Consider the following 12,833-nt stretch of genomic DNA (forward strand, 5'->3'; position numbering starts at 1 on the left):
ATCGTCATCCGATTCTTCCAGATCAACGATTGACTGGCCGCGCACCATCATAAACACGACTTCTTTGGCTGACAGGGCCACACTCAGCATAACTTCACCATCTCCGGGCCGACTAACTCACTCACTCACTCACTCCACTTACTAACTTACTGACTGACTGGTCGTCGTCGCACGCTTTTATCCCTTCTCCCCCGGGTTCTAGAAGCGTCGGGAGCGTTCTTCGGCGTGTAGTACAGCCAAGGCTAGGAAAAGGGCGAGAGCTTTCTCGTAGGTTCGAATCGCGGCAGCGTCGCTCAGCGATGCGTCATGCTTCTCTTCCAGATGTTTCCAGGCTTTGCCGGGCGCTTGATCACGTTGTCTGCGTCTGGCTCGAGTGGGTGAGGAGGATGCGGTGCGTCGGCGCCTTTTGATGCTTGTTTTTTTCCTCGTTCGTGCTTTTTGGGCAAGCGGCTCGCGCTGTTTTACCCCGCTGTTGTTTGAAAGCGGCCGCGCGCGTGCTTTATAACACACTCATTTGTGACAAGCATGAACTGCGCTAGGTCACATGCACTGCCGAGCAGTTAATTGAAGATGCTTATCTTAAGGGTTGTGAGCGATTAAGCCATACTGGTGTGTTTGCCACCTGCCGCCATCACGCCTCCGTGCATATCCGCTGTTTATCCGTAAAGGCGTCGCCACACTGCGCCGTGATAGCGGCCCCTTTGAATTTCTGGTTTGCTTCACCCCATAACACTTTGCCATTGCGGCAAAGTTGACTTTCGGACTCTGTTACTGTCGCAAACAGATCAACTCGCGAAAGCGCTGGTTCGAACCTACAAGATGATAGACGTAGCAGAGGTGGGGGCTTCAATTACCGTAAAATACCGATCAAACGCCCCCACCCGTGTAAGCGCCCCCCTCATATATTGTGAAGATTTCCTATTTTCGGTCGCTACCGAGCAAGCGCCCCCCCCCCCCCCCCCTTTCCCACCTCAACCCGCCACTCTCTGCCGACTCAACCCGAAGCTGCCGAAACCGAAACCGTGCCAATGGCTACGCTTTTGCCTAATCCAAAATCCAATCCAAAAATGGGTCATGTGACCACCTTCGCTGGCACATCGCCTCCTATATTAAAGATGCCTGCCGCATCACCAAAAAACCAGCTGCCAAACCCTCTCCTTTTCCTCCTTTCCACTAGTGTCGGTCGCTAGCGCCACATGTGGCGGCCGCTCCCGTAGTTTTGACATTTGGCATAGCCTCCGAAACAACCGTGCAAAGTTGCCGATCTCGAAGATGATGATGATGATAGGTGGCTGTTCTCTTTGAAGCCGGGTAAAAAAAAAACAAGAAAGGAAGAGAAAAAAAGAAAAAAAAAAGACCAAGAAGGATGGATAACGAAGCACACACTAAGCCCGCCGCCGTGATAATAGTGTCGGTCGCGAGCGCCACCGCTCGACGCTTGTCCAAAACTGAAGGCAGGCCGGCTCCGCTGGGAGCTCGAGCCATTCCTCAGGCATCTTTAATATAGGAGGCGATGGCTGGCATTGGCACGACTAGCACGACGCCTGCCATTTTGTTATTTGGTACCGAACGTGACAGCGGCGACTTCTCGACATGCATTCCTATACAGTTAAAAAAAAAATCGAAGTCGTAGAATGGCACCGCCAGGCGGGAAGGAATGTGCACGCGACAGCTCGCCACTTCAGTATTGACAGAAAGAGGGTCCGCGAGTGGGACAAGAAGTTCGACAGCCTACTTCAACAAAACTTCGGCACGGCCAAGCTTAGGCGTAAGTTGAGCAACGGAGCGCCAGTATTCAGTGAGGAAGTAGACGACGCTCTTTTTGAGTTCCTCGAGCGGGAAAGGAGCGCTGGACGTGCTGTAAGCAACAGACTTCTTTCAGAAGAAGCTGTCAAAATAGCTCGCAGCTTGCAGCTCGGAAATTTTGCTGCGTCGAGCCAGTATATCAAGAGGTGGAAGAAGCGGTTTGGCGTGACAATGCGCCAGTCCACAAACGACAGTCAGAAGACGCCCGACGATTTCTCGGAGGCAGCAAAGGCATTTCGCTCTGCTGTCAATAGCCTGCGAGCACGCCACGATTACACACCATACAATATGTGTAACATGGACCAGACGATGGTCCGAATGGACTCCCCGGCAAGCAGGACAAACAACGTGGTTGGGGAGAGCACCGTGCGCATTGCCAATACTGGCTGCGCCCGCAGGGGCTTCACGGTTGCATTGGCAGCATGCGCAAGCGGCCACAAACTGCCAGCTTTTGTCGTTCTGAAGGAACAAAGTGGAAGGATTCCAACCAAAGCGTTCATGAGCCTTCGTATACCAGGTGAGTGACGAAGTTTGTACGTCGGGTTCTTTTTGTTTGTTTTCACGGCGGAAAGTACTAACAATTAAGAATGTGCTCGATTACAGTGACCTCAGTTGACTGGACCTTCTTTTTTTTTTTTGTAGGAAATGTTCGCGTCACCGCATCGAAAAACGGTTGGATGACGTCGGATAAACTGCAGGAGTGGCTGGCAAGGGTGTGGGGGCCGAACAACGATGATGTGCGGCGGCTACTTGTGCTGGATCAGGCACCCATCCACAAGACTCAGGCAGCAAAAGACGCCATAGAGGAACGCGACACAGACGTTGTGTATGTGCCTGCGGGCTGCACAAGTTTACTGCAGCCAGCCGACGTCTTTTGGAACAGGCCATTTAAGGCCAACCTTCGGCGTTCTTGGGAGATGTTCATGAGGAAAGGAGAAAGAACGCCGAAAGGCAACCTGCGAAAGCCATCGCGGCAGGACGCCCTCAACTTTGTGTCTGAGGCTTGGGCCGCTGTCACCGCTGAGACAGTCGTGCGCTCGTTCAAGGGGTGCGGAATTTCCAACGCACTCGACGGCTCCGAGGATGGCGAGCTGCATGACTGCCTGTCCGACATCGGCGCCGTGGCACCCCAGAATCCCGAGGACTTGCAAAACGAGTGCCTGGACTTAGTTTTCGGCTCTGACTCCGAAGAATCATTTGACGGTTTTGAAAGTGATTAAATTAGAGCGAATGCTGCTGAATAAAGCTTTTTGGTTTCCATGCGTTGCATTTCCTTCCTGAGGAAGGGGGTTGGGGGGGGGTCGGCCGCCATCTTGAATTTCGGGGCAGTTCCGAGCAAGAGCCCCCCTCCTAACATTACCTGATTATCCCCGCGTCGAGGGGGGGCGCTTGATCGGTATTTTACGGTAATGCCTTTCAGACCTGCAATTTGAGCAGAAAGTCTGAAAAATCGGGCACTGAAGAGTTTCAGAGTCTGAAATTTCGGACTTTCTTATACACCGACGTCTTGGGGCTGGTGGCAGTGCCACAAAAGCGCCTGAATTTTCTAGCATGTCCGGAAAATCAGGTGTCTGAAAAATTGGCAGTTGGCTGTAATTCAGTTACTGGGACTGTGAAAAATATTCAAATTAAGCGGGCATTAACGAAACGTACAAAAAGCGGAATGCAAGGAACTTTGAATTACTGAAAGTAATCAGAGGTAGTAGTTTGCTGCGCCTGCTAGTTTACGGCTCCAAGGCTTATGTTCCCAGCAAAACCTGGTCCCAATTTTGCCGCAAACCCGGGAAAACGGCAGGCCTCGCTGCTGCCAGTGCAAAAGAAAAAGAAAAAAAGAAAGAAAAAAAAACTGTCTTGTGGTCAGATGAAATGCGTGCCTGCACAAAAGAAGACGTGCTTCACTGCACCACAGTGGTGACACCCAGGCAGCATGTCACCTGCTCCTCGCAGCGTCAACGCGCCATGATGCGACCATTCGGCCATTCTTTCTGGTAAAATAAAGAATTTAATAATGGCCAGTGTGACAAAATTCTCGATGTGTTCTGGCTGGGAAACATGACCATTGAAGTTTCCGAAGTAGGCGTTGCGGGCAAGAAATCTCTCAGCAATGCAAGTGCGCAAATTGCCAGAGCAACCGGCAATCGGAGATTCGCATACATTGCGAATTCCGTCAGACCATCCTTTACTATTTTTTCTTTTCCCCAAAAGAATGGGTAAATCATGACACACTGACGATGCGAGAAGTATGCGAGATGCTGCGTGCGTGTCATCGCTGTGTTGCAGTGAAGTACCTCTTCTTTTCCGCAGGCACACATTTCAGCTGACAAGACCGCTTTTTCTTTTCTTTCCTTCTTTATTTCTTTCTTTCTTTTTTTTTGCACTGGCAACAGCAAGGCTGGGGTGCTTCACCTGTCACTCATTAGTATCACTACAGTGCATTGCCTTGTGGCTCCTAAGGGCCGTCGTTTCCGTGGATTTGCTGCGAAATCAGGATCGGGAATCGGCACATGGCACCCAACATTTTCTAAATAACCGGGCCGGTGCTGACCGACACTTCAAATTATCCACCCAAATTTACATTGCAAAATACAGGACTGCAGAAATTTTTCGAATCAAGCGGGATTTCAAAATAACCAAGTTCGAATTAATGAGGTTTTAGTGCACGTATTACATTTTTGTGAAAATGGATAGCCAACACTACAGCCACAACAGACGTTGCCCCGACATGACGAGTGCACAAAGTCTTTTTCAGAGGCAGCTTCAAGCACTAGCATGGTTCAGTGGTAGAACACTTGACTGCCAGGCACAATGCCTGGGTCCAATTCCGGCTCTAACCATGATTTTCATTCTTTCCGTCCCTCCGACTTTTCCCTCACCGACAATGCTGCTGACACCGACACCGGATTTTCTGCGACACAAAATCTTTAATGCCATGGTTTTAAGATTTCCAAAGTCTTATAGCTGTTCGTGGGTTGTCATAAGGTGTGAATTACCTGTGGCCCATACCCACATTCCATGGGCCATGGTATGCGGGTACGTGCTACTCGTGACTGAGAGAAAGGGTTTCACGACGTACGCAGCAGGTATCTCCAGCTATTCATGTAATGACCTGTTAATCATGTTCGTCATACACTAATGTCCTCCCATTCAAATTTTAGTATGTCTCAAGTTACGGAGATGGCCCTGACGTAGGCGGCTAGAAAGATAGATAGATAGATAGAAACTGTCAAAGTGCCTTTGGTTCACTAAGAAACACCTTGCATTTAAAATACTGTCATTGAGATTTATAATTACTCTATATATCAGATTTTTGTGCATGATGTGTATCAGGCATGTAGCTAAGATTTTTTTTTTCGAAAGGGGGGGGGGGCTGCCTCCCCCTCCCCCATCCCCCCGCTTGCCTACATGCCTGATGTGTATAGTGATACGTAACAGCCCGCTATCGATCGCGTGAATTGCTGCTTTCAAGACATTCCGCGCCGCTCACGGACACACTGCGCAATTCGTCGTGAAGGATAAGAATTACAGTTCTCTTCTTTACGAAGTTTGTTTTTTTTCATGCGTAGTCTTAATTTTTTAACACACACTGAAGTTGCACAATTGTCTAAGTGGAAAGCGAGCATGTCCACCGTCAGATGCGGCACGCGCACGTTTCGAAATAATGCAGCCGTTGGCATTCCGGAGTGTTTGCGGTGGATTTCATCGATTTAACGAGTTGCAGCAAGTCTGAGGATTCTGCTTTTTGGTCAGACTTTGACTTTGAGAGCAACGACGATGCAAGCCAGCCCGGAACATCGGTCAGCTCCGCTTTCTACTACGGGCCGTCTCAGTTCGTGTTTCAGCACCAGCCTGCCAGGATGGAAACTTATCGAAACTGCAAGAAATGCAACTGCGACTAGAAAACCGAGCAGAAACAAGAGTTTACTGCAAGGCATGCGACGTTACGCTAGGCTTTACATTGATGAACCGCTCTGCCTCATGATACGCCCATTGCAGTGCTTACAGTAAAATTTTTGTCAGGGAAGTCCTGTTCAATGAAAAAATTTGAATTTTTCAGAGATGGTGCCTATTAAATGGCAGCACATTTTGTATATCTCATAATTTCTGCTATATTTTTTCCTAGTAGATAGAAACGCGTCTTTACAAACTCTGTTCGATTTTGTCCCGCTATCTTGAATTTGGAAAACTATATCACTCGTTAATGAAACTTGTATGCGTGAAAAGTTCATTCATTCTGCTTTTCATTTATGTATTACATAAAATATTTGGTGAGTAGCGCTCTCAGCAAAAAAGATCTAGTGCAACATATGAAAAACACCCATTTTCCCCATGGTAAGAAAAGAGCTAAGGAAAATAAAATGAACTGATATGCATTAAAAGGTGCCAGCGTGAAATCAATGTTAAATTGCACTCACCAACCATTACTGAGCCTCCAATTTGTGAAAAGGCCAATTCAAACCGTCCCCTTTGCCGTGATGCGCCCTCCGGGAAAATCCATTCTGGTCCACCCTGCATCAGAATAAACGTCAAAAGGTGTAGTACAACACCAACAAAAATTTGTCTGCTTTTCTCCATTCTTAACATTTACTCCCAGTACTCATACCTGCAGATTTACCACAAGCATTAATACTAGATAATAAACTTTGGAAAAACACCAATTCAATCCTGTGTATATTTTTTGAATTTGTTAGAAATCATCCTGACAATGACTACATAATAACAAAAGGTTCCTCGTTAAAGCATTTTGCTCAGGCAAAAGCAGTTACTCAGGAGCATTACATCTAGCCTTGACACTTCACTGCACAATGCCCGCAACAGATCAATGCTCCATTTAATGAAATAAGCCTCTGAAATTCGGAGATAGTACTAATAATAGCTGAAAAGAAAGATACCCTTTTCCAGTCATTCTGTGCCATAAAAAGCGGATGCCGCTTCCTCGAAAGTAAGACATTTTAGAGCTAAGGGCAAATTTTCAACCTCGTTGGTAAAGCATAACAACAAACGTTAAGTGCTAGAAAGGGGGGCAACAACACGTTTTTTGCTCTCGTTCTTTTTTAGCACTTAAGATTTCTTCCAGTGCCAAGGCGACTATTTTCAAAGACTTCTCATGGCATCTACAGCACACTTAATGGTGGAGTGTAGAGCACCAGCCCACAAGTACCGTATTTACTCGAATCTAACGCGCACCTTTTTTCCAGGAAAAGGAGTCCAAAAATCGCATGCGCGTTAGAATCGAGTACCGAAAAAAAAAAACAAAAAAAAACTCGGTTATCATATTGCCATCGACATTTCAAAATGGCCGCCTCCTACGCGCTTTGGCTACAGTAGAGTGTACTAGAAGCTTTTGAGTGGCGCGAGTGGCTGCTTGGGAGCGGGCGTTTCAGCGTGGAATGGTGCGGTGGCGCTGGCGTCGACCAATCTTCCCGGGCGGATGGCTGGCAGGCGTTCCGCGTACGTGTTGGTGCCTCTCCGTCGTGCCTATAGTGTGCCGGCCAAGATGATCTCCCGCTTGTTTCTTATTCTTATACTTCCTCTCTTTCATAAATATTAAGGCAAATAAAGATTGTTTGACATTATTGTTATTGAAGTTGCTGCTGACCGCACTGAAGCAGCATTTTTTGCCATGTTTTACAGTGTACAATTAAATGAGAAACCAGCTGGCCGGTACACAACGGAAGCCCCCCCCTCCTCGAAAAACAAAAAGAGTATGCTGCCCGCAAAACGAAGAACTCCTGACCCGTTCCATGTAAAACACTAAAGCTGGAATCAAAGGGCGCGTTGCTTGTGGCTGCGTGCACACACGACAAAAAAGCAGGCTTTATTGACATTGTTTGAAGAACAGCAGAGTTTTTCCAAACCTCCCTTTGATTTTGAAATATGGGATTAGATTCATTCCTGTAGGACCCACAAAAATTCAAATACGTAATACTGCAGAAGAAGGTTTTCAGTGAAACATAGTCATGGAAGATTTTGAGAGTTTAAAAAACGCAGCACCACTGCAAAGCAGAGTCGTAACTGTAATGATAATAATCATTGATAACACAAAAATACAAGGTTTGCATATTTATAAAACAATACATTTGCGATTAAGCAAATTGTAAAAAACAAAATTATAGAGCCAGGATACAAAAGATAACATAAAACAAAGAAAACAGAAAGACAGTGTTTAGGTTGTCTTTCCAAAATACATTTAAATAAAAAAATATGTTATGGTTGCAAAGTCGTTTGAAGGGACACTAAAGTGGAACCATGAATCGGCTGAGATCGATTAATTGTGCTCCGACACCCCTAATGCTGCTAAATTTACCATCACAGGCTTATTAATAGAAAAAGATTCAAAATCAAAGTTTTATTTTGAGATATATATCGCGTCAGAATTTGCACGTTCTCTCACTTACAAGCCTCTTCTCGGAAAAATTGTTTTTCTTCTTGGTGTACCTTAAAAAAATTAGGAGTGCAATAAAATATGCACGAAAAATGACATCCTTTTTACGCCACTGTAGCAATTTATAACCTACTCAATTTCAGATGCTGCTGTGCGCTTTGTTTCTCATCCCGCGACGTGTTAAACCCTTCACATAAACATGCATACGTGTGACCACATAAAAGCGGATCAGCTGAGCAGTCAATGGCTTGCAATGTTCGTTGCAGCCAACACCCCCAAAATGCTTCTCCTGTTGATCACCGCCAAGACATCCAAGATGCTGTCTGTGTAAGTCACTCTTACTAAAACAACCAGTGAAAATTTCTTCAAGTTCACTAATAAAAACAAAAGCTTTCTGTGAAGGGTACAGAAGAACACCGAAATCACAAGATTTTGTGAAAACAGCACCATTTAGGGACTGGCCATCTCATGAAGGCAGCAGAAGCTCATTCATGCATGCGCTGCACTTTGGAGCACACATGTTCTAGCAACGTAGCCTGCCACATATAACGTAAGCCTGGAGTCGCTATGCTGATTGACGTATGGGTGGTCTGGTGTAGTCAAAGAGCTGCTATGAAGCGAACCTTCAGCACCTTCCAAGTATCCTTCATCAAGCAACAAGTCAATCAGTTGCTGCTGCTTATACGAATTAGCAGGCTTGTCTGCGACAGTGAAAAGCGAGCTTACAACCCCCTCTGAAACGTGTGATCCAGCAACACTCTTGGCGAGATTATAACAGCTTAGACAATTAATGGTCGCGAGAAATTGTTGCGGAGTGGGATGAGCATTGCATTCAGATGACAGCCTGACAATACCGAAGAGGTTTTCAATTTTATCTTCGCTTAAGCGGCTTGTAATAAGGTATGCATAGGCAAGCTCTGCATGTAAGTAGCTTCAGCAAAATTGATAATATGCACGTAGTCTCTCACAATGAAATGCGGTTCGAAATGTAATTCGCACACAGCACAATCGGCGTCAAGCGGTTTGTCAAGCCGATGGAGGTTCCGCTCCCAAAGGAATCGCTGTTCTTCGTCATTCGGGGCCTTAAAAAGGGATAACTTGCGACTTTGTTGCACACGCGGATGTCCAGTTGTGCAACCTGGCGCGTAACAATGTTTAAACGCTGTTTTCTTTTACATTTCGCGACCAAAAGAGAGATGCCGGCCATGCCGCCGAGCAAGCCAAGTGGGAAGATTGGGCGATGGCAGCGCCGCCGCTACTTTCACCGCAAGTTGGGGATGGGAAAGCAAGGGGAGAGCGTTTCGGTCGCGCCACTCAAAAGTTCTAGTACACTCTAGCTACAGTGTACTAGAAAGGGCAGTGAAGCGGGCGGAGGCACTGACCCTTAGGGGCAGGTGACGCCGCCGCTGGCGAACGAAGCTGCGGCGCTGCAGTCGCTCAATCTTGAAGGCGGGTGCCTCGTACTGCCGCCTCCTTGGCTGGAACGCGCTTGTTTGGAAGTGATTCTCCCGCTTTTCTCTCAATGTGTGATGCCATAACGTTAGAATGGCTCCTAAAAAACAACGCTTGAATCATTTCTTCGCTCCTGGATGCAGCACAGCGTACTCTTGAAGCAAACGGCGAAGCTTTCGTTGTTTAAAGCGCCCGCAGACCCAGAGCGAAGAAACGATTGGGAACGTTATTTGCTATTGAACGTTATTCAGTGGACGCAAACTTCATAGCGAGAGTGTTATGGATGTGTTGCATACGATTCATCATGCTTCCCCCATTGCAGGTCGACTGCGAAATTCACTCTAAGAGCCTATAACAGTACACAGTTTCGGGTTTTACGTTACTATATGCGACTGTACATTTTTGTGAAAGGCGGGAATAAGTCAATAAGTCCAATCTGCTGAGGAAACAATTTTGCCAAGCACCTCAAACTAAGCAGGCTAAACTAGCTGCATGGCAACTCTCTCAGCATGCATTATACTTTTGCCTTCCTCACCTGCTGTTATTTCTGTGATTTTCTGAGCTTTACCTTGCCAGCTCTGAGGATTTGCTGAATCAAAGCAAGCGGCTTCCCTTTTGTACAGTAATTCAGTTGTTTTTCTACCCATTACTATGGTAATGCTCTCATTGTATTAGTGTGAAAAACAATGTCATATATCAATGCTCTGTGCCCTACTGCCTCATGTGTGTGTTCTCATATTCTGTGATGCATTGTCACATATTAATTCACAGATTACAGAGACCATGACCTTGTGTCCATTTTGTGAAATGCTGTAGCTCGTTTAACTGCTCGCCGAAGCCTGCACGGTCCCTATAAATAAAATCGGCTGCTTTGCCAGTTTGAGGAAGTTTCCATTTGGCTTTCTGCATCAGTACTGTGCTAGACCTCTTTTTCAGCTTGCTTGCCTTGTGTTTCGGGCATGATTTCTATCAATTGTTGCTGTGGGCGTATATGACTGTTCAAATTCGTGCACGAATGTTTTATTATAGCTGTTTCAGCAACGAGTCCAGCTGATTCTGCGTGACGTTGTTCATTTACGCGATCTTTTTTTTTTCTTTTTTTCTTTTTTCAGGCCTTGTGCAAAGAAAACGAGCGCACCATGTGACTGTTTAGTTTAAACTTAGTTTCATAGTTGTCGCGACTAGCTACGTTTAATTAACCTCTCACACGGCTTCCCTATTGCGATTACCCAAGATCCGAATGTACTCGCTCTCTATCAGAGATTCGTCTGCGCTTTCAAGTTCTGTAAGCTAAACAAACTCGATCCTGATTGCTGAAATGGTTGAAAATGTTTTAATGGAACTCAACTGCGATGGAAAGTGTCCGTGTTTTCAAGAGCGTGGCTCTATTCAAGCGGCGAGTACTTTCTCAAAATGCGTTTGCATCTGTGGGAAAACCAATCTGTCTTGTAGTTTCTGGTCCTTAGCAGATAATACAGACTAAATAAGCGAAGTGCTTACGCGCAAACATCTGAACCACAGACACAGCGCGTGCCAAGCACATGCGAGCGTCGCAGTGGTTGCTACGTTTCGCGTGCTCCTCTTCAAGATTGGTCGATCGCAGCGCCGCCGGAGTCACGCGGAGGCTGCCGCCCGCTTCACTGCCCCTTCTAGTACACTGTACTTTGGCCATTTCTGCCATTTTTTTCAGTTCGTACGTATGCTGAGGAGATAGTCATCCCGTTCTGCGTTCGCATCGACGGCATGGAAGTGCCTACTCTAAATACTCGACGAGTGCACCACGATGCCGCATTTAAAAGAATAGTTATTACATGTGCAGAGAGACGGACGGAAATCGGGCCACATTGCGGTCGTTCGAAGTTCCCGAAACGTGCGAGACTGGCGCAAACAGAAGCAGATTTTTTACAGCAAAGCTTCACGAAAAGGTTTCAGTGGACCAAAGCAGGGCCGGTTTCCCGAAATCGAAGAGTGTTGAAAGCGACAAGGAGTTGTCCGACAGCGACGAGGACTGATCCATTACCCGACTCGTATCGCTGCCGTAGTGGTGACAGTTTTAGCGGCAAGGCCCGCTTTTTGACTTTGTGTTTTACTTTTTTGAAAGTTTAGTTCTTTAAAACCCAAATACTTGTTCTTCGAATGTGCGAAGTTTGACTCCTACGGACTTTTGTTCTTTTCTCTCACGAAAAATGGGTGCGCGTTACAATCGATGTATTACTTTTTTTTTTTTTTGGTCGCCGAAAACGGGTGCGCGTTACAATCGAGGGCGCGGTAGAATCGAGTAAATACGGTATATTCCTTCTAGATTACATAAACGAAAGACAATGCTGCCCTGACATGCTATGACTATCATCCACAAGAAAGGCCGTTAAGTCACAAATGCGAAAAGACAAATTTCGGCCCTCCAGTGCTTTTGCTTATAGTATGTAAAGTTGACATGGATCTGCATGCAAATTATTTGCATGCCAAGACAGTATGAAAGAAGTAGTGGAAAGCAGCATATGGTCTATACTGAAGACGTAGTCTGATTTGGCAAAAAGAATACAACAAGAATGAAACCAGGAGCTTGCAGCAATGTATCAAAATAAATACTCCATGCACAATAGATTCAAAACCAGGAGCTTGCAGCAATTGATCAAAATAAATGCTCCATGCACAATAGATTCAAACCTCATTTTCACATTTGTGAAAACTCAGTTTTCTCACAGCATGGGCATCATTACTACGAATATCAACACCACCAAATCTGCATAATTTTTTTTCTTTGCAGCCCAAGTTACAGAAGTTGGAAAGAGGATCACCAGAGTACACAAGTGGTGTTAAATTGTTCACAAGGAAAACAGCCAACAGTGTTATGATGGTTTCAAGCAAGGGTCTCATGTCAGGCACTGGGTCACATGCATGACACACAGTTCCACACACGCTTCCCTGCGACTATTTGGCTCACAGAAAGAGTTTCCTAGGGCTGCATTAAGCTGGAGGAGACAAAAGAAGTCACATGATCTGAACATAAAAGCTGTGCGTACCACAGGTCCCATGTTTTCTAGTGCAATCACTAAACTTACAATATTTTCAAGGCCTTGTGATTTAGAGAAATTTTTGGAGCAGCAGAATTTTAGCTTTGGAGCATTTTATAGCAGGTAACTTTTCATTCTGAAACTTATTTGAAACAACAAAGCTAAGATATTGGGGAACT

At 46.0% G+C, this 12,833-nt stretch overlaps 1 protein-coding gene across 1 annotated transcript in view; it reads right to left on the reverse strand.

Moving 5' to 3' along the window:
* LOC119403662 (mitochondrial import inner membrane translocase subunit Tim23) overlaps positions 1-12,833 on the reverse strand; it is a 67,590-nt gene that overhangs the window by 49,681 nt on the left and 5,076 nt on the right. The window contains exon 3 of the mRNA XM_049418206.1: positions 6,219-6,312. Within this exon, the coding sequence (XP_049274163.1) occupies positions 6,219-6,312 (94 nt within the window). The remainder of the gene's footprint in view (positions 1-6,218; positions 6,313-12,833) is intronic.

Source organism: Rhipicephalus sanguineus, chromosome 1, assembly GCF_013339695.2.
Source record: "Rhipicephalus sanguineus isolate Rsan-2018 chromosome 1, BIME_Rsan_1.4, whole genome shotgun sequence".
Taxonomy (NCBI): Eukaryota; Metazoa; Arthropoda; class Arachnida; order Ixodida; family Ixodidae; genus Rhipicephalus; species Rhipicephalus sanguineus.